Genomic DNA, 24,067 nt, shown 5'->3' with positions numbered 1-24,067 from the left:
TTAAATATATACATTTTTGTTTGCCAGAAAAGATGATCATTTCAAAAAGTCTACAAATGAAATGAAAACATCTTGGCATATTTTATTCCAGGATTAATAAATTGATTTCCTCTGTAATATTTTTTTATAAGTCAACATGTAATTGAGATCATACCATGTAGTTTAATCTTTTTTTCCAATTAATAATATATCCCAAGAATTTCCAGCATTAAAATTCTTTATAAGTGTAATTTTTGATAGTTATGAAACATTACATCCTGGATGTACCATAACTTATTCAAGCATCCGCCTATTGTTAGATATTTAAGGTACTTGATATCACACACAATGCTGAGATCAGCACCTTTATTCATACAACTTTGTCTCCACTACTATCCTCTCAGCATAGATGAGAACTTCTATATACTTGAATATATAACATAAATACATGAGACGTAACATTTTAATTTGCTCTTAGGTTTCTTACTATTGGACATTTCCCCGTATTTTAAATTAATATTAGATGTACATGTCATGATATCTCTTTTGAAAGATGGAGTGTGTACTTGGAGATGTACTTCTGGTTAGTTAGCAGCTAAGCCTAGTAAGGATAATTTGAAATCCAAGAGTATGCTGGAATAATGGAAAAGGGGAGAGGAGGAAAACAGAAAATGATGGGGAATAAACGGGGCAAATGAGCTTGGAGATTAGAAAGAGCCAGAGGGAGGGAACAAGGCATCCCCTCTTAAAGCCTCTCAACCTTTGAGCCATCAAAAACTCCACACCTGGTTTCTAACAGATGCCTAAGTGTGGTTTCAGCTTTGAATAAAGAGTATTCTCAAAGAAGTCCAAAGATTGTTGAAACACAAGGTATTCTGATTACTGCATAGCTGGCACAAACAGAGCCGGGCCTTTGGATAAATAATTGAGGGAGTGGGAAAGTTATAGGTTTGTATGGGAAGGAACAGGGGTTCCAGGGAGAGAGGCCCTGGGATTTTCTCGAAATCTGCTTTGTGGGTGAGGGAACTCTGTGGGATGAGCACCTTGCCCAGGCCATGGCAACTCCAGCCTGTCTCCCTGTGCTGCCTTGCCCTTGTTCTGCTGGTTAGTGTAGCTGGAGCTGTTCAAATATCTGGGTAGAGGCTCAGCCATGCTCTGGCTCCCTCTCAGGCACCATGACTGGTTAGAAGGCAGTAGGTACCAAACTGGTTAGTTAGTTTTCGGTCCCTGAAGAGGGATGGTTCCTGCTCCTTCCACACAAGCTGCCCTGAGGGGAGCAGCGGGGCTGGCAGTATGGAAAAAGCTGTTTAGAAACACCCAGAGTGGACAGAATATGACAGTAGGAAGAACACACAAACACCAGACAGGACACAGAAATATTCTGCCTGATGGTGTTAGGTTTATTCTGAGAGAAAGTAGAGTTTGGGGCTCTTGAAAGGCACTTGTGAGGCACGCAAGTAAAAGCAGTCATGAGACTAAGGTAGATGATGTAACACGCAGTCCCCCTCCCCGGCATCCCCCAGGGCCACAGAGGAACCGCTGTCAGACAGGAAAACCAGAATGCTAGTGTCACGCAGTGGAAGAAGCGTAAGCAGATTATCTACTTTTTTACTCCAGTAGTTTTGCTTCCCTTGGCCATCCTTAAATTTTGGCATTTATGGCTGGAGGCACAGGGCCCATCCACTTCTCTCCTGGATGGAGAAAATCACATATGTTAGAGGCTGGCCCCACAAGCCGCAGGGGTTTTCTAAGGAGACCTCGGCTTGGCTTCCTTCTTTTCTGTGGGGGTGAAGGTGGCCACTCCCCATTCAACCTTGAGGACCCCTGTGTATGAGGCTTCATTGTTGGAAATGCATAGAATATGTTTTGCTCTGCATCTGTCATTCTGGTCAACGGATATAATGGGGTGGGGCTAGGGACAAGGGCAGCTCACCACGAACCTGTAACTTACCCAGCAGGTGTGCCAGCAACTCCATCCGGTCAGAGCCAAACAGCATGTGGGTTTGGCCATCCAGATGGGCCACGGTGACAGGCAGCCCAAAGGCCTGGAGAAAGCAGTGATGGAGCAGGTGTTTATTAGGCTGGGGTCAAAGGCTAAGAGTCAATACTTGTCTGAGGTCATAGGAGCAAAGTAGCCAAAGATGTGATTGCTAAGAAGTTCCTTGGCTCTAAGTAGTTTTCTGGTTTTAACTCTCAGATGTTGTCTTTCTTCTTGCCATCCAGCTCCCTCCCTTTTTCTCCATGGACTATGGGATGGGAAGGGAGAGGATGAGGGTTGACTGGGAGCTGGGAGGACTCATGCTGGGAGCAACTTCTGGGACAGGTGCATGGGGACCCAGCAGATTCTCATCCTGTCTCCAGCACTGGGGCTGGGGACCCACATCAGGAGTTGCTCACCCCATATTTGCAGGCTGTGTTGGTGGTATCCCTGAGCTCGTTCTTCACCTCTGGTGTTGAGATCTTTTCCAGAAGTCCCTGGGCTTGTTCTGTAGACATGCCAGCTTTCTCTGCAGCCTGAGGGCATGTGGTAGGGAACACAACTGTGTCTGAATTAGTGGGACCAGAAAATTCTGGTCTTTTTATTTTCTGCTCCCATCTTCATGGTAAGGCCTTTGCCCACCCACAAGTGGAGGTCTAGCTTTGCTAAGAGGGGCAAAATCTTGAGACTGGTGGAAAGAACAGGTGGCAGAGTCATAGCTGTAGAAATTTAAAGCCAGGGGGCATCTTAGAAACCAGTGAAGGGACTGTTATCCAGAGGTAGTCCATGACTTGGTTGGCATTAAAGAGCTTGTTAGTGGCAGAGCCAATGCTAGAATTCAGGTCCCCTGACAGTAAGTCTGGGCTCTTGCCTCCTTATTTCTCAGAATTCTTGAATATCTTGTGCTCTTCTGACTCAAGGGCTAGGCTACAAATTCTCATGGAATTTCTGGAGGACTTCTGAGCAGAGCACAGGGATACAGCTTCCTGCATGGCTAACAATAACAAAGGCTTCAGTATGGGGTTTGTTGGTATCGTTTGGGATTAGGGGTTCTTAACTTTGGCTGCACATTAGAATCTCCCGAGGGAGCTTTTAAAAAATCCCATTCACAAGTCACCCCCTGGAACAATTACATCAGAACTTTTGGTAGGCAGTGTCCAGGTGCTCTAGGGGACTTAAATATACAGCCGAGGATGAGAACCACGGCAGCCTGACCTCCTCAACCTGGAGGAGGAAACACAAAGTTGTGCAGTGTATTCTAATGTGACACTATCTTTCTCGTACTTGTCTACGTGAGAGAATTGCGTCCCAGACCAAATGTTCAACAACAGGGGAATGGTTAAGTAAACAAAATGCTTCAAAAACAAAAAAACAAAATTGCCCACTGAATGCAATGCTACGTAGAAACTAAGAATGGTACTTTCAAAGAGCTTATGATGGCATGGAAAAGGATTGTTCATAAGTGGAAAGGCAAGCCTGGGCATATACTCTGCAGGAATAAAAACAGTGGAGGAATATATTGGCCATTCTTTGTATGTGTACTTTTGGTGATTTGCCATCTTATGTATTAAATCTGAATATGCTTCGACTATCATTTTGTAAACTGCAGGGGAAATATTATTTTGAATTTCCCGATTTAATTCCAATGAAAAACTTAAGTTTTTATATACCTCATCGATGGCTGGCACACATTCCAATGTTTTGAGCTATTTCTATTTGTTTTCACTCAGGCTTTTGTGTAATTCTGGCTTGAGCCGGTTATCTCTTTTAGTCTCTTTAAAGTCTGTCTGTAAAGTCTCCTGCTTTCTACTCTGGCTATGTTGGTGTGGTCTGTGTTGGAGTCTCTGGGGCCAAGATTGCCAATGCTTCATCCCTCCCCATCTGGGGATGCCACCATTTAACAGCTCTCTCCCACTGACTCCTTTCATGAGATAAATTCTACCCATGCAGAAGTTTGCACTTCCCCTTTCAACCATGAGATAATCTTCTGAGTGTCCTCCTGGTTCCAACCTTTCAGTAATTTGGCTTCTCAAACACAGACCTGCTTTCTCCCCTAATAACTATGACCTCTTGCACTGAATATGAAATCTGTGCCCTCTCTGCCCCTAAACACCAACTGTTCTCAGCTTTGCTATGAGAGGAGTGGGGACAAGCCAGGATACTCACAGCCAGGATGCTCTTGGGCTCCGAGATGTCTTCATCCTGAGAAGAAGAGAACACTCAGCAGGAAGGAGGTGGCGAGGGCGGAGATGGGGGACAAGTAGGCCAGTGAACAAGAGGGAAAGGCAGGACCAGGATGCTGGAAATGGTTCTGGGGGAGGGTCAGAACACCACCCAGGGTCTCCCAAGCAGGTTCCCAGAGTTCTGTCCTCACTCGTGACCAGACGCGCATCCATAGTTCTCTGGACACTTTCTCCAGCATCTTTGGGTGCTCCAGGTTCACAGCGGTGAGGAATCGCATGGCTGATAAACTTCCTGCAGGACAGAGGTACTCAGAGGTGGGCTCTCCTGGCTTGTTTCTGATGAAGGACCAGCTCTTTCATGCTTCTGACATCCCCAGAGCTCAGTTGCCCTCAGCCTCCTACCCAAATTTCTCATAGCCAATTTGACCTGCTCTTTCTCCCCTTCTGTCCCCATAAGCTTCTGCTGACTCAACTCTGACCTGTGTTTCCCCCAGGTTTGTTTCAGTTTCATGTGGTTGCCAGCCCTTACTTCTTGCCACTGGTTTCCAAATGCGCTGCCTTTCACTAGATACCCTTTCTGTATCCCACTGTCTTCACCTTTTTCAAGGATCACAGAGAAGAAATCCTTGGGGAACTGGATGGGAACCTGGATATGCTGTCCCAGGAGCCTGATGTCATTTTGCAGGTATTGGGCTTTGCGGGGAAGCAGAGCTGGCGGCTGGTTTCCTGCAAATGGAAATTTGGGGACATTGGTGAGAGACCACGTGAGGGTCCCAGGCTTGGGGGCCGGCTACCTGGGTTTTGACCAGAGGGCAGATTATGAGCTACAGGTGCCAATGTAAAGACCCAATTGAAGCCATCCGTCCCTCAAATCGCGGTCCCAAAGGCGACCCCCTTCACACCGCTGTCTTTCATGATCGCTGCAATGAGGCTCGGGCGCAACTGCAGGTTGATGTTCCAGAGCTTCTTATATCGGCACAGGACCTGCAGAGGCAGAGATGGGGAGCCACTGTGTCAGATGGAGAGAGTGAAGATGGCTAAGCGCAGAGTAGGGGTTCTGTGGATACCCTAAATTTCATTGCTAGAAATCGATCCCATGAACTTTGCTCTGTCCCAAGAAATCGATCGCAGGATCTTTCTGTGGAGGCTTCCATACTTTTCACTCTCAGGCCCCCAAAAGTGGTGGCAGTGCCATGGAATTCTCTTTGATACTTTGGAGTTACCCGTCTTCTTCCAAACCGCCGTGGAAAACCACTGCCTTAGAATGTAAAGGCTCGACCTGGACCCAGCGACCGTATCCCGTTTAAAAACACAAAGTGACCTTCAGCGCTTCACCTCTCTATCGCGTGTCCTAAACCCCGTCCGGCAGCGCCAGGCCTTTCACGAGACTTCGGTCCCCGCGCCCCGCTCCCGCCCTTCCCTCCGCCCTTGCCCTCCAAGCCCCGGCCGAGGGGGCTCCCGGAGTCACCTCGAAGCCCAACCAGGAGTAGGGGGACAGCACATCGTAGAAGAGCTCCAGAGTGCGCGGCGCGGGCGTCATGCTGCAGCAGCCGAGATCCTCTCTGGCGCGCCGAGCCCGCGTAGGGATTCCAGGCGTGGTATGGAGGACCCGCCCCGCCCTCCGCCGCGCAGCCGCGCGAGGAAGACAGCCCTGGGCCAAGTCTGGCCGAAGGTCGTGTGGGCGGGGCCGTCTGGCGGGAGCGGGTGGGCACCGCCCCCTGGGGGAGCGCGTGGCGCGTGAGGGCGGGGCTGTCACTGGCCTGGTCCTGAGTATACGGTCCAGGCGGGTGTTTCAGATGTGGACTGTGTTTCTCGTTTAGCTGTGCTCCCTTGGCAGGCCGCTTGACGTCTCTGAACCTCACTTTCTTCCTCATCCCTTTTTCTTTCTTTCTTTCTTTCTTTCTTTCTTTCTTCCTTCCTTCCTTTCTTTCTTGAGCTCCTGCGAGCGTGGGGGAGGGGCAGAGGGAAAGGGAAAATCTCAAATAAATTCCAGGCCCAGCACAGAGCCTGAAGCCGGGGCTGGATTACACCATCCTGAGATTATGACGCCAGCGGAAATCAAGAGTTCCACGTTTACCCGTCAGTCTAACTGTGGGATCCACACAGAGGACCCCCTCCTCATCCCTCCCCAAAATGGGGATGCTTGGGGCATCTGGGTGGCTCCGTCAGTCAAGACTTGATTTCGGCTCAGGTAATGATCTCACAATTTGTGAGATAAAGCCCCGCTTTGGGCTCCACGCTGACAGCACGGAGCCTGCTTGAGATTCTCTCTCTCTCCCTCCCTCTCTCTCTCTCTCTCTCTCTCTCTCTCTCTGCCCCTCCCCAGCTTGCGCATGTGCTCTCTCAAATAAATAAAATGAAAAAATTTTTTAAAACATGGGGATGCGTAATGATAACCCCTACCTCACACAGCCTTGTGAGAAGAAAAGGGCTGATACGTGTTAGTTATTTGTGTTACCTGGAAGTTGCAGGAAGTTCCTGGGACCAGGGCCGAGTAAGAAGTGCCCAAATTATACATTTCTTTTGCATTTCTCAGAGCTTAGCCTGGAACATATTTGACAATCAGTGCATATTCTGAGAGTGAGTGCAGGAGAGAAGGAGGCCTCCCTGCAACAATAATAAGAGGAATAATGGGGAATGGTGTGTCCTATCTGTATTCCTGAATATGTCATATTGTCTTATATTGGGATTACACTGACTGCAAAGAAACAGTTAAAATATTTTTTTTTCCTTCTAATGTTTAGTTTTGAGAGAGAGACAGAGTGCGAGTGGGAAAAGAGCAGAGAGAGAGGGAGACAGGGAATCAGAAGCAGGCTCCAGACTCTGAGCTGTCACAGCACAGAGCCCAACTGAGGCTCAGATCACCAGCCCAGCGGTGAGATCATGACCTGAGCCAAAGTGGGATCCTCAACAGATTGAGCCACCCAGGCCCCCCAAAGAAACAAATTTTTAAAGTTCCATTTAATTTTATTAAAATTATTCTTAATGTTTCTGATTTTATGAATTGGAAAACACATAACAATAAAGATTCTACTTCTCATGCATATTCAGGAGAAAAGCAACCCTAAGCCATCAGAATACAAGGGCAGTGTAAACATTTACCTAGAGTAGAAAGTATGAAATGAAATGAGATAGAATGTTATTTTCACCTACTTGAAAATTGAACTAATTGCTTTGCAATCACTGAAACTGAAAAATTACACATTTCTTCAGTTAATATTAATTTAAAAGTTTCCAAGAGCAAATTTAGCTCCATAATAATATCTTATTTTAAATAATATCCCATATTTAAAAAAACCTTAATTTTTAGGAATAATTTTAGGCTTACAGAAGAATTGTAAAGATAGTAGTACAGAGAGTTTCTGCATACCCCTCATCCAGCTTTCCCTGACGTGGACAACTTACATAACCTTGGTATAATGATCAAAGCTAAGAAATTAACATTGGTACAGTACTATTAACTAGATAATGGGCTTCATTTGGATTTCACCATGTTTTCCACTAATGTCCTTTTTCTGTTCCAGGATCCGTTCCAGGGTACCACCTAGCATTTAGTTGTCATGTCTCTTTAGTCTCCTCCTATCTATGAAAGTTTCTTGATTTTTTTCTTGTGTTTCTTTACCTTGACACTTTTGGAGACCATTAGTCACATATTTTGTAGAATGTCCCTCAATTTCCGGTTTGATGTTTTTTCATGACTAGGCTGGAATTCTGCATTTTTTGGAAGTATACCACAGAGGTGAAGTGCCCTTTTCCTTGAATTGTGTCAGGGGGTTCCTGATACCAACATGACTTATTATTACCCATGTTAACCTTGACCATTTGGGTAAGGTGGAGAAAACTTGTCAAGTTTCTCTACTGTAAAAATCATTGTTTCTTCCTTTCCCTACTCTATTCTTTAGAAGGGAGTCAGTAAGTGCAGCCCAGTCTGGAGGTGGGGTTGGTTGTGAAGGACATCAAAGAATTTGTGGATGTATGTTAAAACCACCATAGTATTTAAGACATGTTTTGGGAGAGATACTTTGAAGGTATGAAATGTCCTATTCCTCCTTAAACTTTCACCTACCAGTTTTATCATTCATCAGTAGATTCTGCCTGCAGCAGTTATTACTGTGGTGTTCTAATGGTGATTTTCTATTTCCCTTGTTTCTTCTACAATTATTAATTGAAATTCTGAAAAGAGAATTGTTCCATTTATGTATTTGTGTATGTATTTATTCATTCAATCATTCGTTTATATCATATGGACTGATGGATATTTATTTTACAAATCATAGCATGGTAAAACATAATCTGACTCTCTATATCCTGCCTCCATACACTGTTATTATTAATTTTATTATTATATTGGGCCCTGTGGATAATACAGAGTGGGAACAACAACAATATTTACACTTCTTTACACCATTATTTCATATTGTTGAGGGGAGTGTCTAGACACTGACTAGAGTTATTGGAACAAGAAATAGTGATGTAAGCCAATTATTTAAAGTAGCAAAAATAACTAGTAAAGGAACTAAATATGATGTAATTATCAAACTTTGGAGGGGTGAAGAAGGGCTGGCATATGTAAACCAAATCCTCATCAGTATTATTGTCTACATTCAAAACATCACGAGAGCTTTAATCATGTAATTTGGAGTTAAGTATTTGAAACCACAGATGTTTTAGACAAATTGCCTTTCCAAGTAGTAAAAGATGGATTGTTTAATAAGTGGTATTGGGACAACTGGGAGGTTTAAGCAAAACGTAGTTTGACCTATACGTCACACCTTACACAAGGAACATCTCTAGCTTGATGGAGTATTTTTTTGTTGTTTTTGTTTTTTTTAAGGGCTATTTCTTAATTTTTTTTTTTTTTAACATTTATTCACTTTTGAGAGACAGAGTGCGAGCCGGGGAGGGGCAGAGAGAGAGAGAGAGAGAGAGGGAGGGAGACCCAGAATCCAAAGCAGGCTCCATGCTTGGAGATGTCAGCACAGAGCCCCACATGGGGCTCCAACCCCTGGACCCCGACATCATGACCTGAGCTGAAGTCGAAGGTTTAACTGACTGAGCTAGGGTTCCTAGCTGAACTGGGTTCCAAGAACCCCTAGAATATTTTAGGTTAAAGAAAGAAACCACTAAAGTACCTGAGGAATTTATGGAACAACCTTAAAAAAAAATCTGGGAGCAGAGACCGCTTTGCTAGCTGTGATACTAAATGCAGAAACCTTAAAAGATTTTAACATTCAATACATAACTTTAAAAATCCGTTTGGCAAACTCCATTACGTCAAAAAATAACTGGGAAAAATATCTGGGTTCATTTCATAGTCAAAAAACTAATTACCCGTGTGTAAAAAGAGCTATGAAATCAATAAGGTGCCAAGAATTCCACATTGTACGATTCCATTTGTATGAAATTTTCAGAGAAAACAGAAGGTGGATCAGTAGTTTCTCCTGAGGCTGGGAGGGGGAGTGACTGAAAATTGGTACAAGAGGACTATTTGAGGTGATGGAATTTCTAGATGTCTTCTGCGGGCTCAGAATCCCCTCTGGCTGAGAATCATTGCACTAGTGTTTATTGAAGGCCCCTTATGTCCCACATACTGTTGGGAGTGCCCATCCATACTGTGGGGATGGATACAAGCATTATTCATCCGTTGATGTGGGAATCAAAAGGCATAAAATTGGTCTAACATAAAGTGTATATGGGGGTGCCTGGGTGGCTCAGTGGGTTGAGCGTCCGACTGGCTCAGGTCATGATCTTGCAGTTCCTGGGTTTGAGCCCTGTGTCTCGTCCTGTGCTGTCAGCACAGAGCCTGCTTCAAAACCTCTGTCCCCTTCTCTCCTTGCCCCTCCCCTTCTCTCTCTCTCTCTCTCAAAAATAAATATTTTTCAAAAAATGATATAAAAAATAAAGTGTGTGTGTGTGTGTGTGTGTGTGTGTGTTAGGGTGGGGTGCATTGGGGGCAACGAGGAAGAATCAAAAAAACTTCCTAGAAAAAGTGACCTTGCATGAAGACTTGAAAGGTGGGTAGGGGTTAAGTAGGAGTTAGACCCTTGAGAAGGAGCACAGGTAGATTTGCACCCAGAGCCAGCAACAGGTACAAAAAAAGGCAGTGTGGTCCAGAGTCTTGAGGAACTGAGCAAAGTTCTTGTGGGCGAAGAAGGCAGTGTGGCCTGGGAAGGTGGCAGGTAGAGGCCAGGTCATGGGACAAGTTTCAAAGTTTCTACTTGAATGACCTCAAGCTTAGTATAGTTTTTAAAACATATTTTATAGAAGAGCAGTAATTCCATTGCTTAAGTACTCAGATGTTGTGTGCCTCTTGAGGTATGGGAAAACATATAAGAACTGTCAGGAATTTACTCAGGTGATGAATCACATAGCCACAAATAATTATTTTTATTATTTAGGAAGTACACATTGAACTCATATTACTTACTGCATGTTAGATGCCGTTATAAAGTGCTTTATGAAAATTAACTCATTTAATCATCATGACAACCCTACCAGGTAGTTGCTATTTTTTTTAGCTGCTTTGTTGAGGTATAGTTTACATATATAAAATTCACCTGTTACAAGCATACCATTCAGTGATTTTTATTAAATGTATAGAATTGTGCAACCATCACCATGACCCTGTCTTGGAATATTAATGCCACTCCCAGCCCTCATCTCAGGAATCCACTGGTCTACTTTCTGTCTTCATAGATTTGCTTTTTCTGGAAATTTATATAAATGGAATCACATAATATATAGTTTTTTTCTGGCTTCTTTCACTTTGTGTATTTTTGACATTCATCCATGTTGTAGCATATATCAGTAATTTTTCTTTTTTTTTTCATTTTTTAAAGTTTATTTGTTTATTTTTGAGAGGGCGGAGAGAGGAAGAGAATCCCAAGCAGGTTCTTCACCGTCAGTGCAGAGCCTGACATGGGGCTTGAACTCATGGATCTCAAGATCATGACCTGAGCCAAAATCAAGAGTTGGATGCTTAACCAACTGAGCCACCCAGGTGGCTTTTTTACTTCCTATTGCTGGATAGTATTTTGTATTGCTGGATCGTAGTTTTTTACTTCCTATTGCTGGATAGTATTTTGTGTATGGATGTACCACATTTTGTTTATTCACCAGTTGATGAGCATTTGGGTTATTTCTAGTTGTGGGCCATTAGGAACAATTCTGCTGTGAATACTTGCAGACAAGTCTTGGTGTGGACATATGTTTTCATTTCTGTTGGGTGGAATTTCTCCGTCTAATGGTAAGTTTAACTTTGTAAGAAACTGACAAACTAACACTCCCAAGTGTCTGTTCGGTAGGTACTATTATCACGTTGGTCCTCCTTCTGCTGATGGGAAAACTGAGGCATGGAGAGATTCAGAAACTTGCACAAAATCATAAAGCCTGTAAGTGGTGGGAATGATAATTGAACTTGTGTGGTCTGGAGTTGCCTCTGTGACCCTGGCACTAAACTTCGTTGGCCACTTTCTGGGTTGGAAATTGTTCTCCGTTTCAAAGAATGAGGTTTGTCTGCTTTCCCTCACCTGATTTTGGCTTCAGAACTGCTGGAGAACATGTTGTTTTCAGCTCTATCCATGGGAATTTTGCCTGAAGGCATGTCTGTGATGTCCTTTTTCTTCTTTCCTTCCAAGGTCATTCCCTAAGCAAATATCAAGCGCTCAAGTATTTTTATTTTTGTGTTTCTTCTGTGAGAAAAATGAACAAACCTAGTGAGTGTTTTGCAATTGGGATTTATAAACTCTCCAGTGAGCAAATCCCCTTTCTTGGGCCAAGAACCACCTTCTTAGGACAAAATACCGTTATAGCTACTGATTCAGTGTGTGCCTGGTGGATTTCCTTTAAACACAGCAGCAGTGCCCTGCAGTGCACATGCCAATAATAGCTTGTGGGCTGGTAGCCATGCATGGGCCAGTCGCTCAAAAGACCCTCTGGCTCTGACTGGTAATTACCTCCTGATTTTAAAGGCCAGCCAAGTCAGCACCCGCCTTCTGCTTCCAAGATTCGATGTGATCACCCCCTTTAGCACCCTTCCTTTGCTGAGAATTACAAAAAAGGCAACAGCTTGCTCTACAACCACTGAGGAGATGCCATCTTTAGGCCTTTAGATTAACTTATACATGATTGGCAATATGCGCTTTCCAGGATTGTTCTTAAAGAGGTAGGAACTACTTGTGAGAGGCTTAATCATAGCTAAGATTATGCCAGGTCCTGCTGGGGTCTTTGAATTCTAGTAGTATATTCTTAGAGCCTGAGTGTTTTCTAATTGTGATTACTCTGGGAATGTAACTTGCCAGTAATCATAAAGAATAGTGAAAGGCAAATTGTGATCCTAACTCAGATCCCAAATCTTAAACTCTCAGTCATCCTGTCCCCCAACATGCCTATCCTCCAGAATCCTTTTGTGAACCTGGAGGCTAACCTGTCTCTCTTCTGGGTTCTTGTGCTGCCCTGTGCATTCTCTTACCATGGCCCCTATCATAGTAGATTGAAATTTTCAGTATCTCCCACTGTTCTGTAAGCTTGTACAGGGAGGAAATGTGTGTGTGTGTGTGTGTGTGTGTGTGTGTGTGTGTGTGTGTGTGTTTGTGTTAATCTCAGGTGCAGAGAGAGTTGAATTAAATATTCCCTTCAATCCATAGCTCACTATTATCATACACACAAGTTTCCACCCTTGTTTTTCTTCATTTTATTTTTCTCTTCTACTCTTAATCCCCCTCTCATATTATTATGGGTAATAATAGCAAACAACAACAGTTAGGGAGCATTTACTGACAGGCACTGTTTAAGTACTTTTATTAACTCTGCTAATCCTCACCACACCGTAGAGTCCTTGCTATTATTATCTACCATTTTTCAAGTGAAGAAACTAAACACAGAGGTTAAGAGACTTGCCCAAGGTGACAGAGCCAGTAAGCAGCAGAGCCAGGATTTGAACCCAAGTGGTCTGGTGCTAGAAGCCATGCTCTTAACTACTGTGCGATGTGCTCTCCCAGGTACATGTGCTGCTGTGATGGATGATGTCCCTGAATGTGAATATCACTCCTCAGATGTGCAGTGCTGTTTGATGTGTGCTTTTCATATACATAAGTGGGGCTTAGCTATGGGTCTTATTCTGCTTCGTTTTGTTTTGTTTTGTTTTCTCTGCTTCTTGTATTTCCTCTTGAAAATATCCAGTGTGCTGTTTGTACTTCTAGTGCACAGCTTCTGACTGCTGTGTGCTAGTTTGCACTGAGCACCCACCACACCTTATGACCCATTCTTGTTTGGGTGCCTTCAGCTCGCTACCTCCACAAGCAATGCTTTAAGGAACACCCTGTCTAGTCCCCTAAAGAGCCTGTGCTAGAGTTTCTCTTGGGGATGTGCCCAGGAGTGGATCTCTAAGTCAAAGTGCATGTGAGTATTTTATTTCACCAATGCTGACAGATTGGTCTCTGAAATGGCGGTACAATTTCACATGCCTGCCAGCAGCACCAAGGTTTCCCTTTCTTCACATCCTTGCCAACACTTGGTAATTTTGGGTTATTCTGACTAATGTAAAATAATATCTTATTGTTGTTTTAATTTGCATATTCCTGGTTACAAGTGAGAATGAGCACCTTTTGTTGGACATTTGAGTTTCCTCTACCTATTTGTATTTTATGTATGTGTTTGTGTGTGTGTGTGTGTGTGTGTGTGTGTGTGTGTGTGTGTGTGTGTGTTAGTTTTCCTGTACGGTCTTGTTAGTGGTCTCCTGTCGCTTTTGGATGTTGTAAACGCCTTCTCCCTGACTGCCGTCACTACCGTTCACTGAATGGAAATGCAATCAATTTTGAGCTTTTGGCATCTTGTTTAATAAGCCATTTTCTATTCTTTAGTCACAAAATTGTAAATTTTCTTCTATTAACTTTATAATACTACCTTTCACATTTGGGTCTTTTATCCGTTTAGATTTACCTTTGTGTAAAGTAAGAGGAAGGGATTCAACTTTATTTTTCTCCAAACAGTGAGCATCATTCCTAGTACTTTTTATTATTTTTACTTTTTTAAAGATCTTATTTTGTTAAGTAATCTCTACACCCAATGTGGGGCTTGAACCCACAACCCTAAGATCAAGAGTCGCATGCTCCACTGACTGAGCCAGCCAGGTGCCCGCCCCCCCCCCCCCCGCCCAGTATTTTTTAATAAATAATCTATCCTTTGCTCACTCATATATGGTTCACTTTTTATCATATCTTAAGTTCCTATGTATAAATGAGTCTATTTTTATGTTCATTTTCCTATTTTTTTAATGTTTATTTATTCTTGAGGGGCGGGGTGTGGCAGAAAGAGAGGGAGACAGAGGATCTGAAAGCAGGCTCTGTGCTGATAGCAGAAAGTCTGGTGCGGGGCTTGAACTGATGAACCATGAGATCATGATCTGAGCCCAAGTCAGATGCTTAACTGAACCACCCAGGCGCCCCTTCATTTTCCTGTTATATTAGTTTAACAATAACTTAGTAGCATGCCTTAATATCTGGAAGAGACTAGTTATTCAAGGACCTTTATTCATCTGTATAAGTTTTAAAATAAGTTGTTTGAGTTGATAAAAAAATTAATATTTTATTTCTGGAAAGATCTAGATTTACTGATAGGCAAATTCCTTCTATATGATTCTTTTTTTTTTAGAGCATGATTTTTTTTTTTCAACGTTTATTTATTTTTGGGACAGAGAGAGACAGAGCATGAACGGGGGAGGGGCAGAGAGAGAAGGAGACACAGAATCGGAAACAGGCTCCAGGCTCCGAGCAATCAGCCCAGAGCCTGACGCGGGGCTCGAACTCACGGACCGCGAGATCGTGACCTGGCTGAAGTCGGACGCCCAACCGACTGCGCCACCCAGGCGCCCCTAGAGCATGATTTTTAATTTTATATTTTTAAATTTACATCCAAATTAGTTAGCATATAGCACAACAATGATTTTAGGAGTAGATTCCTTAGTGTCCCTTACCCATTTAGCCCATCCCCCCTCCCACACCTCCTCCAGTAACCCTCTGTTTGTTCTCCATATTTATGAGTCTCTTCTGTTCTGTCCCCCTCCCTGTTTTTATATTATTTTTGTTTCCCATCGCTTATGTTCATCTGTTTTGTCTCTTAAAGTCCTCACATGAGTGAAGTCATATGATTTTTGTCTTTCTCTGACTAATTTCACTTAGCATAATACCCTCCAGTTCCATCCACGTAGTTGCTAATGGCAAGATTTCATTCTTTTTGATTGCTGAGTAATACTCCACTGTATGTATGTGTGTGTATATATATATATATATATATATATATATATATATATATATACCACATCTTCTTTAAACATTCATCCGTTGATGGCCATTTGGGCTCTTTCCATACTTTGGCTATTGTTGATAGTGCTGCTATAAACATTGGGGTGCATGTGTCCCTTCAAAACAGCACACCTGTATCCCTTGGATAAATGCCTAGTATTGCAATTTCTGGGTCGTAGGGTAGTTCTATTTTTAGGTTTTTGAGGAACCTCCATACTGTTTTCCAGAGTTCTTCTATGTGATTCTTATTTACCATTATATCCTTACAACCTGGCACAGCAGCTTACATATACAGTGGCTGAATAAATATTTATAGAACTGATCTATTTTTCTACTGATTTGTGTCCCCTTTCAAAGTGACTGGGCAGTAAACAGATGATGTGATAATGGAGGGCACATTTAAAACCATATTGCCTTCCTTTGAGTGAGAGGAGAGAGCTGATGAAAGCAAAGATCAGGGAACTGACCCCTTCTGTAACAGGGACAGTTGTAGCTTTTGTTTTGATTCCTATAATTACTAAATAAGATTAGACCCTCTTGGTTGAAAATAACTTCTGCGTTGAGCTTTCGAGGTGGCTGCACACAAGGGTCAATAGCTGGATCCCTAATGGATTTTCAAAGGAAAATATGAAGCTTAAGCCAGGATATGAGAGAGAGGAAAAGTTGTGTCAGTTAATTCATTTGATCCAGTTAGTGAATATGGAGTTGCAAATACCTTTGTAGAAAGGTCTTGTGCTACAGAAATGAGGAGGATGCCATCTAGTGGCAATAAATCCACACAGCACCATTTGATCTAACGTCCTGGGTAATAACAGGAAATATTATGATGCCTACAGGAAACTAGGCACTGTTGTAAGAATTTTGCACATCACAGAAAAACCCACAAGACAGAGGTATTTATTACCCCTGTCGTAAAGATGAGGAAATTGAGTCTCAGAGGAATTAAGCAACTTGCCCAAGGTCACAGAGCTAGTACTCTGTTGAAATCTAGACTGTGTAGCTACAGAATTGGTATGCTCAGTCTTTTTGTTCTTTTGCTTAAGGGGAAGAGGGAGTGGTGTGCTGGAGTTGGCTGCCACCAGATAGAAAGCATAGATGGTGTGCATTTCTTCCCAACTTCCCATTTAGTGACATCATGGTGGGAGTGTTTACACAATGAAAATTCACAATGAGAATACTCCACATATCAAAGCTTTACTCTCTTTCTCTCTCTGTCTCCCTCCTTCTCTTTCTGTCTCTCTTTTTCCCAGAGAACTGGTTTGCCAACATACCCTAGGTGAGGAGGCCTGAAAATTCAGAGACATAGCCCTAGGCTTTCTTTAGGGAAATTGGGCAAGAGATTTGAAAAGTAATTAAAACCCAGTTTTGGGGGGAAAAAAGAGAAAGAGGTTTTAAGACCTTTCTTCTTGATTTTCTTGGTATTAAAATAGAAACAGGTAGTTTATGACTAGTGTAGAACTCTTTAAAGTGAAGGTCTATTGGAGAGTAATGTTGAGTTGCTCAACCACTTTATGAGGAAGGAAGGCAGGGTCTCTGTTGCAAATCACACATTAAAAATGGCCAAAGAGGGGCACCTGGCTGGCTCAGTTGGTAGAGCACGTGACTCTTAATATGGGGGTCCTGAGTTTGAGCCCCATGTTGGTCATAGGAATTACTTTAAAAAATGGCCAAAGAAACAGATGAGTCAGGAAGAACCAGCAGAACCATTTTTAGAGGAACTTAAGCTAAATACAGTCAGACTAACTTAAGGACTGTCAAATGGGCAAAGTAGAATTAGAAAGTTCAGAGAACAAACACATGTATGCCAATTTGAAGGGAATCAAATCACAGACAGAATGGCTGTGGTATTTAGGAGAAATGACACAAAGTTGCCATAACTTCCCACTTTAGAACCCACTTTAGAACAAAACCTTTTAGGCTGAAGCTCCTAGAAGTATTTGAATCATACAATAACCCTACTCAAAAGCCTTCCGTAGACAGTCCTGGCAGAATGTTATTTGTTGAGGCCAAAATACATAAGGGATCACTGTTCTATTTCTCTACTTTTCTGTATGTTTGAAATTGTCCATAATTAAAGAAGAAAAACCCAAACCCAAGCCATCAGACTTTTCAAATGATTGTATTCAGTACAGTGAATAAAATAAAGGATCAAAATCTGTCAGAAGAGGTAGGTCTGAGATGCATGCAGAACGGAGGGCTTTGCAAGCCCATCTGAAAATCTAAAGGTAATGGAAGCCACTGGAGGATTTTAAGCAGGGGTATGTGTGCCTGGGCATGGGTGTGTATGTGTTCGAAGTGCAAGTCTGTGTATGTCTGTTCATAAAGGATTGGGACTGGAACGAATATCATAGCTGTAGTTGAACGACAATAATGAATAAAATCTGAATATAGTCTCAGTCATTTGGGTGGTGCTCAGGTGACAAACTGTCTTGGTTTGCCCAGGACTGAGGTTTTTCTGAGATTTGGGATTTGGGGTTTTAAACCCCAAAGGTGGTGGCAGAGTGTGACTTCTTTGTTTAAAGGGTGCTTGATGGATAAGGAAATAGGATAAAGACAGGCAGCTGAACAGATAACAGAAGCCGGAATGGAGGGTTTATAATAAGGAGGTAGTCAGCCTTGCCCCAGGCCATGGAGGAGCTGAGAGGAAGGAGACTCAGACCACAGAATCGGATGTTCTAGGATGACCTCTTTAGATCAGGATTTGCCAGACATATTCTTCAGTTACCCAGCCTTTGAAAACCAAAAACCAAAACCAAAACCTCACTTCACAGCACATACAACTAATCAGTGCCAAAGATGTAGTCTCACTAGTACTTTTAGATGTTAGAATACAGATTCAGAAATCGATTAGCTACGTAACTCATGAAAAGGTAAACTGCAAAGGCAGAGGCATTTTATCATTTAATACTCTGATTCTTTCATAAAAAGATTAAGGCAATCTCACAGTATTTAATTTTTGTAATATATATTTTACTATATTAAAATAAATTTCACAGAAAGCTGAACAAATATTTGTTAAAAATATAAATATAAAACATAAACATGTGGCAAACTTACATACTCCAGAGCAAGTAATTTTAACCCTACTTGCTAATCTTAGTTAATTGACTGATTGAGTTCACTTGGCATTGGCTATGCTGCACTATGAATGAGGTCCTTGGCCAAGGGTTTTGGGGAATAGAGACAGAGAGCAAGAGAGAGCATGAGCAGGGGAGGGGCAGGGAGAGAGAGAGAGAGAAGAGGAGAGGAGAGGAGAGGAGAGGAGAGGAGAGGAGAGGAGAGGAGAGGAGAGGAGAGGAGAGGGAGAATCCCAAACAGGCTCTACGCTGTAAGTGCAAAGCATGACATGGGGCTCAGTCTCATGAACCGTGAGATCATGACCTGAGTGAAAACCAAGAGTCGGATGCTTAACTGACTAAGCCACCCAGGCACTAAGGGTTTTGGGGAATAGAAAGCTGAGTTAGGGTCTTTCAATATGATTGTGGACTTTTTTTTTTTTTTTTGTCAGGAGGCTGTATCTGGCAGTGTGGAGAGATCCCCCAGGCTGTATAGTCTGTGGGGTTTGCAGTTTGAACTTTAGGGTTTATTCACCAAAGTTGTGTAGGCACTGATTCACTGGAGAATTGACCTGTCTTCTCAGACACACCTCAGGTAGAGATCTGAAAAGTCATATGGCCTTTCCTTTTTTTTTTTTTCTATTTCTTCTCTTTTATTTTTTATATTGGATATATTTATTTATTGTTTTAATTTTATTTTTCATTTTTTAAAATTTACATCCAAATTAGTTAGCATCTGGTGCAACAATGATTTCAGGAGTAGATTCCTTAGTGCCCCTTACCCATTTAGCCCATCCCCCCTCCAAACAACCCCTCCAGTAACTCTCAGTTTGTTCTCCATATTTATGAGTCTCTTCTGTTTTGTCCCCCTCCCTGTTTTTATATTATTTTTCTTCCCTTCTTTTATGTTCATCTGGTCTGTGTCTTAAAGTCCTCAGATAAGTGAGTCATATGATTTTTGTCTTTCTCTGACTAATTTCACTTAGTATAACACCCTCCAGTTCCATCCACGTAGTTGCAAATGGCAAGATTTCATTATTTTGATTGCCGAGTAATACTCCATTGTATATATATACCACATCTTTATCCATTCATCCATTGATGGACATTTGGGCTCTTTCCATACTTTGGCTATCGTTGATAGTACTGCTGTAAACATGGGGGTGCATGTGTCCCTTCGAAACAGCACACCTCTATCCCTTGGGTAAATACCTAGTAGTGCAATTGCTAGGTTGTAGGGTAGTTCTATTTTTACTTTTTAAGGAACCTCCATACTGTTTTCCCGAGTGGCTGCACCAGCTTGCATTCCCACCAGCAATGCAAAAGAGATCCTCCCTCTCTGCATCCTTGCCAACATCTGTTGTTGCCTGAGTTGTTAATCTTAGCCATTCTGACAGGTGTCAGGTGGTATCTCATTGTGGTTTTGATTTGTACTTCCCTGATGATGAGTGATGTTGAGCATTTTTTCGTGTGTCGGTTGCCCATCTGGATGTCTTCTTTGGAGAAGTGTCTTTTGCCCATTTCTTCACTGGATTATTTGTTTTTTGGGTGTTGAGTTTGATAAGTTCTTTATAGATTTGGATAGTAACCGTTTATCTGATGTCATTTGTAAATATCTTCTCCCATTCTGTCGGTTGCCTTTTAGTTTTGCTGATTGTTTCCTTCCCTGTGCAGAAGATTTTTATTTTGATGAGGTCCCAGCAGTTCATTTTTGCTTTTGCTTCCCTTGCCTCTGGAGATGTGTTGAGTAAGAAGTTGCTGTGGCCAAGATCAAAGAGGTTTTTGCCTAGTTTCTCCTCGAGGATTTTGATTTCCTGTCTTATATTTAGGTCTTTCATCCATTTTGAGTTTATTTTTGTGTATGGTGTAAGAAAGTGGTCCAGGTTCATTCTTCTGCATGTCGCTGTGCAGTTTTCCCAGCACCACTTGCTGAAGAGACTGTCTTTATTCCATTGGATATTCTTTCCTGCTTTGTCAAAGATTAGTTGACCATACATTTGTGGGTCCATTTCTGGGTGCTCTATTCTGTTCCATTGATCTGAGTGTCTGTTCTTGTGTCATGACCTTTCCTTCCTTATACTTCAATCATTTTATGTCCAGAGCTTACCTCTGGCTTAATCTACTCCCTTTGTTATCTCCACACACTCCATGAGTGCAGAGAAAATGCATGCTTACCCCAGTCCTAACTCTTGATGCCAGTGCCTATCAGGACCTGCTCAGGTGGGGTGGGGAATCTGGTATCCGTCCAGTGTAAGGGCAGGCAATTGGGAGTGGCTGGTGGGGAGAGAGGGGGTGGAGATAGGAGTTAGGCCATGTTTCCTCCTATTTCCAACCTCAGCATAGGATACAAACCCTAGCTTCTCTCATTCTGTCCCCATAGAGTCCTCCAGGCACATCTGCCATTGTTCCTTGGAGAGCAGGTCGTGGCCAGGAGGAAATGGAGGGTGGGTGCAGGCCCTGTACAGACACAACCACAACCTCCAAGTGGCTAGACTGACTTGTTCAAGGTATTTTTCTTGGCCTTTGAATCCAAAGGTAAGCAAATTTTGCTCTGTGCATTCATGAATAGAATGTGAATATTAGGTCCTATTCCACTGAGAAGTAAGATGAACAAGAAACCAGATTAGGATCCTCTGAGGTCTCCTGTCTTCAGAGAGTCAGACTGCCACCCTGTCCCGGCTAAGCATTTCTGTCATTCTTGGTCCCAGCTGCACTCAGGGCCACCAGCATCTGGTTTGAATAAATCACAAATCTGTTTTCAGTCTCCAAGAGCTCTTGGCAGGAGATGCAAACAGCAGCTTTCCCTAGGGAAGTCTGGGTGTGATGGGACCCCTTTCTTTTTTGCATCCTCAGGCTGTGATGAGGATTTTGAAGGATAGTCAGTGGAACGTGCTTCTCTGCTGTCCTGAGTTCTCCTTTCTCTGTCACAGAAGGAAATAAGGCATGAAATTTCAGGATTAAATTTTTTTATTTTTTGGAGAGGAATTTTAATTGTGAACATTTGAGGTGTGAGGTACATCCCTGACCCCATAGTACAAAGACCTACACTGAAGTGTTTCCCACCTTGTAATTATACCTCTTGTTCTTTACCAGCCTCTGAGCCCTTGGAGGCTGAAAGTTTAGCTGTGTTAACCTTTGAATTCTGTGTCTCATTTAATGAGCAGTCCTCTCAGTACATGTGTGTTGAATGAATAAATGCACTCACTTTTTTATGATGATTTCTAGTTTATTATGCACATATATATTATTTCCTTTGAACCTCAAAACAACTGTGAAATGGATATTCTGATCATCTCTGTTTTTCCAGATGGGGAAACTGAAGGCAAAACAGGTTTGGTGACTTTCTAAGGATTACCTAGAATGGGCACTCAAATCTAACTGTTTAAAAAAATTTTTTTCCCTTTATTCTGGAGAGAGAGAGAATGTGAGCACGAGTGAGCCAGGGGGAGGGGCAGAGAGGGAGAGAGAGAGAATCCCAAGTAGGCTCCACACTCAGCACAGAGCCTGATGCAGGGCTTGATCCCACTACCCTGGGATCATGACCTGAGCCAAATTCAAGACTTGGATGCCCACATCTAGGCGCCCCTCGAATCTAGACTTTTTGACACCAAAGTCTAGGTTCTTCCCGTGTGCCACACTGACTCTAGATGTTTCCCATCATTGTCTTAGTAAACCAGCTGAAAAGGACACAAAGATATAAACATTGCCCTGATGGGTCAGAAGCACACAGGGAACTGCAGCCTACCATCCAGTCCAGTCTCACAGCGGGAGTTTGTAGGAGCGTGATCATTTCAGAGCTAGAGACATAGCTTTCAAAACATTCCCGAGGACCCTGTAGGAACCTGTTTAATGATTTTTACTCCTTGTTACTGACTGAATAGATTCAGGGTGGTTTTATTTATTTATTTATTTATTTATTTATTTATTTATTTTATTTATAATATTTTATCTTCAAATTCCATCCACTTACTATCTTAGTGAAGTCTTGAGTCATTTTTTAAAAAAATGTTTATTGAGGGAGAGAGAGAGAGAGAGAGAGAGAGAGAGCGAGCATGAGTAGAGGGGCAGAGAGAAAGGGAGACAGAGAATCCCAGGCAGGCACCTGACTGTCAGCACAGAGCCCGACTGGGGGCTCAAACCCATGAACCGTGAGATCATGATCCAAGCTGAAACCAAAACCAACTGAGCCACCCAGGCACCCCTGAAGGTGGTATCTTTTAAAATTTTAGATAACAAACTTATTTGGGGCCCTGTGTCTGTCCTTAACAGCGTGGCAGTGGTAGGAGAGGGACTAGGGTCCTCATTGTTTTTCACAAAGAACTAAAGAGTTGTGATTTAGGGATCACCAAGGGGTAGACCCAAGCTGGACAAACTGAAAGTGGCAGAAATATTCAGAAAGTTGCTGTGTTCAAGACATGGCAAAATTATCATGATACGCGTCTCTGGTTTACAGTAAAGGTAACTGGGGTTTGTGGTGGGTTTTGGTGCCTCCTTGAGTTGGAGAAACTGTGGCTTGGGGTCAAATGTGACCCACCTCCTGGTCTTGTAGAGCCCACAAGCTAAGAATGCTTTTTGCATGCTTAAATGGTTGAAAAAAAATCAAAAGATATTTTATGACATGTGAAAATTATATGAAATTGACATTTCAGTGTCTGTAAAGAAAACTTTATTAGCACAGCCACTCCTATTCATTTACGTGTTGTTTCAGATGGCTCATGTGACAGGGGCTGCATGTGGCCCACAAAGCTTAAAATATTTATTGTGTGTGGCCCCTGACAGAGTTTGCTGACCCGTGACATAGTGCCCCCCTTCCTTCAAAATTGCCAAGGGTTTAAACCCTGGAATAGTAGATGTCTTTCTGATGTTGTCAGCAGGGTGTGTGGGAGCCAAATACTTCAGGACTCCTCCCCAACCCCCCACCCCCGCCCCACACATCCACCTACCGCGTCAGATGATGAGCTGTTATGGATCGAGCCTGATTCTGTGGATCAGGCGCACCCCTCTGTGTGTGTCCGGCCCAATCTCGGCCTTTTCACATCTGGCCCGCTCTAAATATCCTCATTCTAAATTTTTTCAATTAAAAAATTTTTTTAATTTTTTGGGAGAGGGAATGGGGGAAGGGCAGAGGGGGAGAGAAGGAGGGAGAGAGAGAGAGAGAGAGAGAGAATCACAGAATCTTAAGAGGCTCCATGCTCAGCGAGGAGCCCAGCCTGAGTCGGGGCTGGAACTAATGACCATGAGATCATGACCTGAGCCAAAATCAAGAGTCAGATGCCTAAGCAACTGAGCCACCCAGGCGCCCCTGTATATCCTCATTCTAGACTCCTGGCCCCTCAGCCTCACATCCCTTCTCTTAAGAATATTAACAGCTAACATTGGTTGAGAACTTACTCTCAACCAATAATAAGTTGAGATAACCAAAAATAAGTTTTATCTCACTTATTTCTTAGGATGAGACAGGTAATCCCAGGAGGGAGGTATTATTATCATTATTCCCATTTTACAGATACAGAAACTAAGGTTCAGAGAGATGCAATAACATGCCTGCGTCAAAAACCAGTAAGTAGCAGA

General features: G+C 42.8%; 2 protein-coding genes across 2 annotated transcripts in view; one reads left to right on the top strand and one right to left on the bottom strand.

The window, feature by feature from the left end:
- Positions 1 to 24,067, top strand: part of LOC115502040 (olfactory receptor 2F1-like) — a 342,928-nt gene that overhangs the window by 201,446 nt on the left and 117,415 nt on the right. The window lies entirely within an intron of this gene.
- GSTK1 (glutathione S-transferase kappa 1) lies at positions 332 to 5,754 on the bottom strand. The gene is made up of 8 exons (XM_030308659.2): positions 5,609 to 5,754; positions 5,043 to 5,124; positions 4,738 to 4,866; positions 4,332 to 4,432; positions 4,124 to 4,159; positions 2,377 to 2,493; positions 1,931 to 2,024; positions 332 to 1,670 (listed from the first exon to the last, which is right to left on the bottom strand). The coding sequence occupies exons 1-8, from the start codon at positions 5,678 to 5,680 to the stop codon at positions 1,621 to 1,623; spliced, it is 681 nt and encodes a 226-aa protein (XP_030164519.1). The 5' UTR covers positions 5,681 to 5,754; the 3' UTR covers positions 332 to 1,620.

The sequence above is a fragment of the Lynx canadensis genome, chromosome A2, assembly GCF_007474595.2.
Source record: "Lynx canadensis isolate LIC74 chromosome A2, mLynCan4.pri.v2, whole genome shotgun sequence".
NCBI lineage: Eukaryota > Metazoa > Chordata > Mammalia > Carnivora > Felidae > Lynx > Lynx canadensis.
The sequence above is the reverse complement of the archived record's forward strand: the minus strand, read 5'-3'. Positions and strand labels throughout refer to the sequence as shown.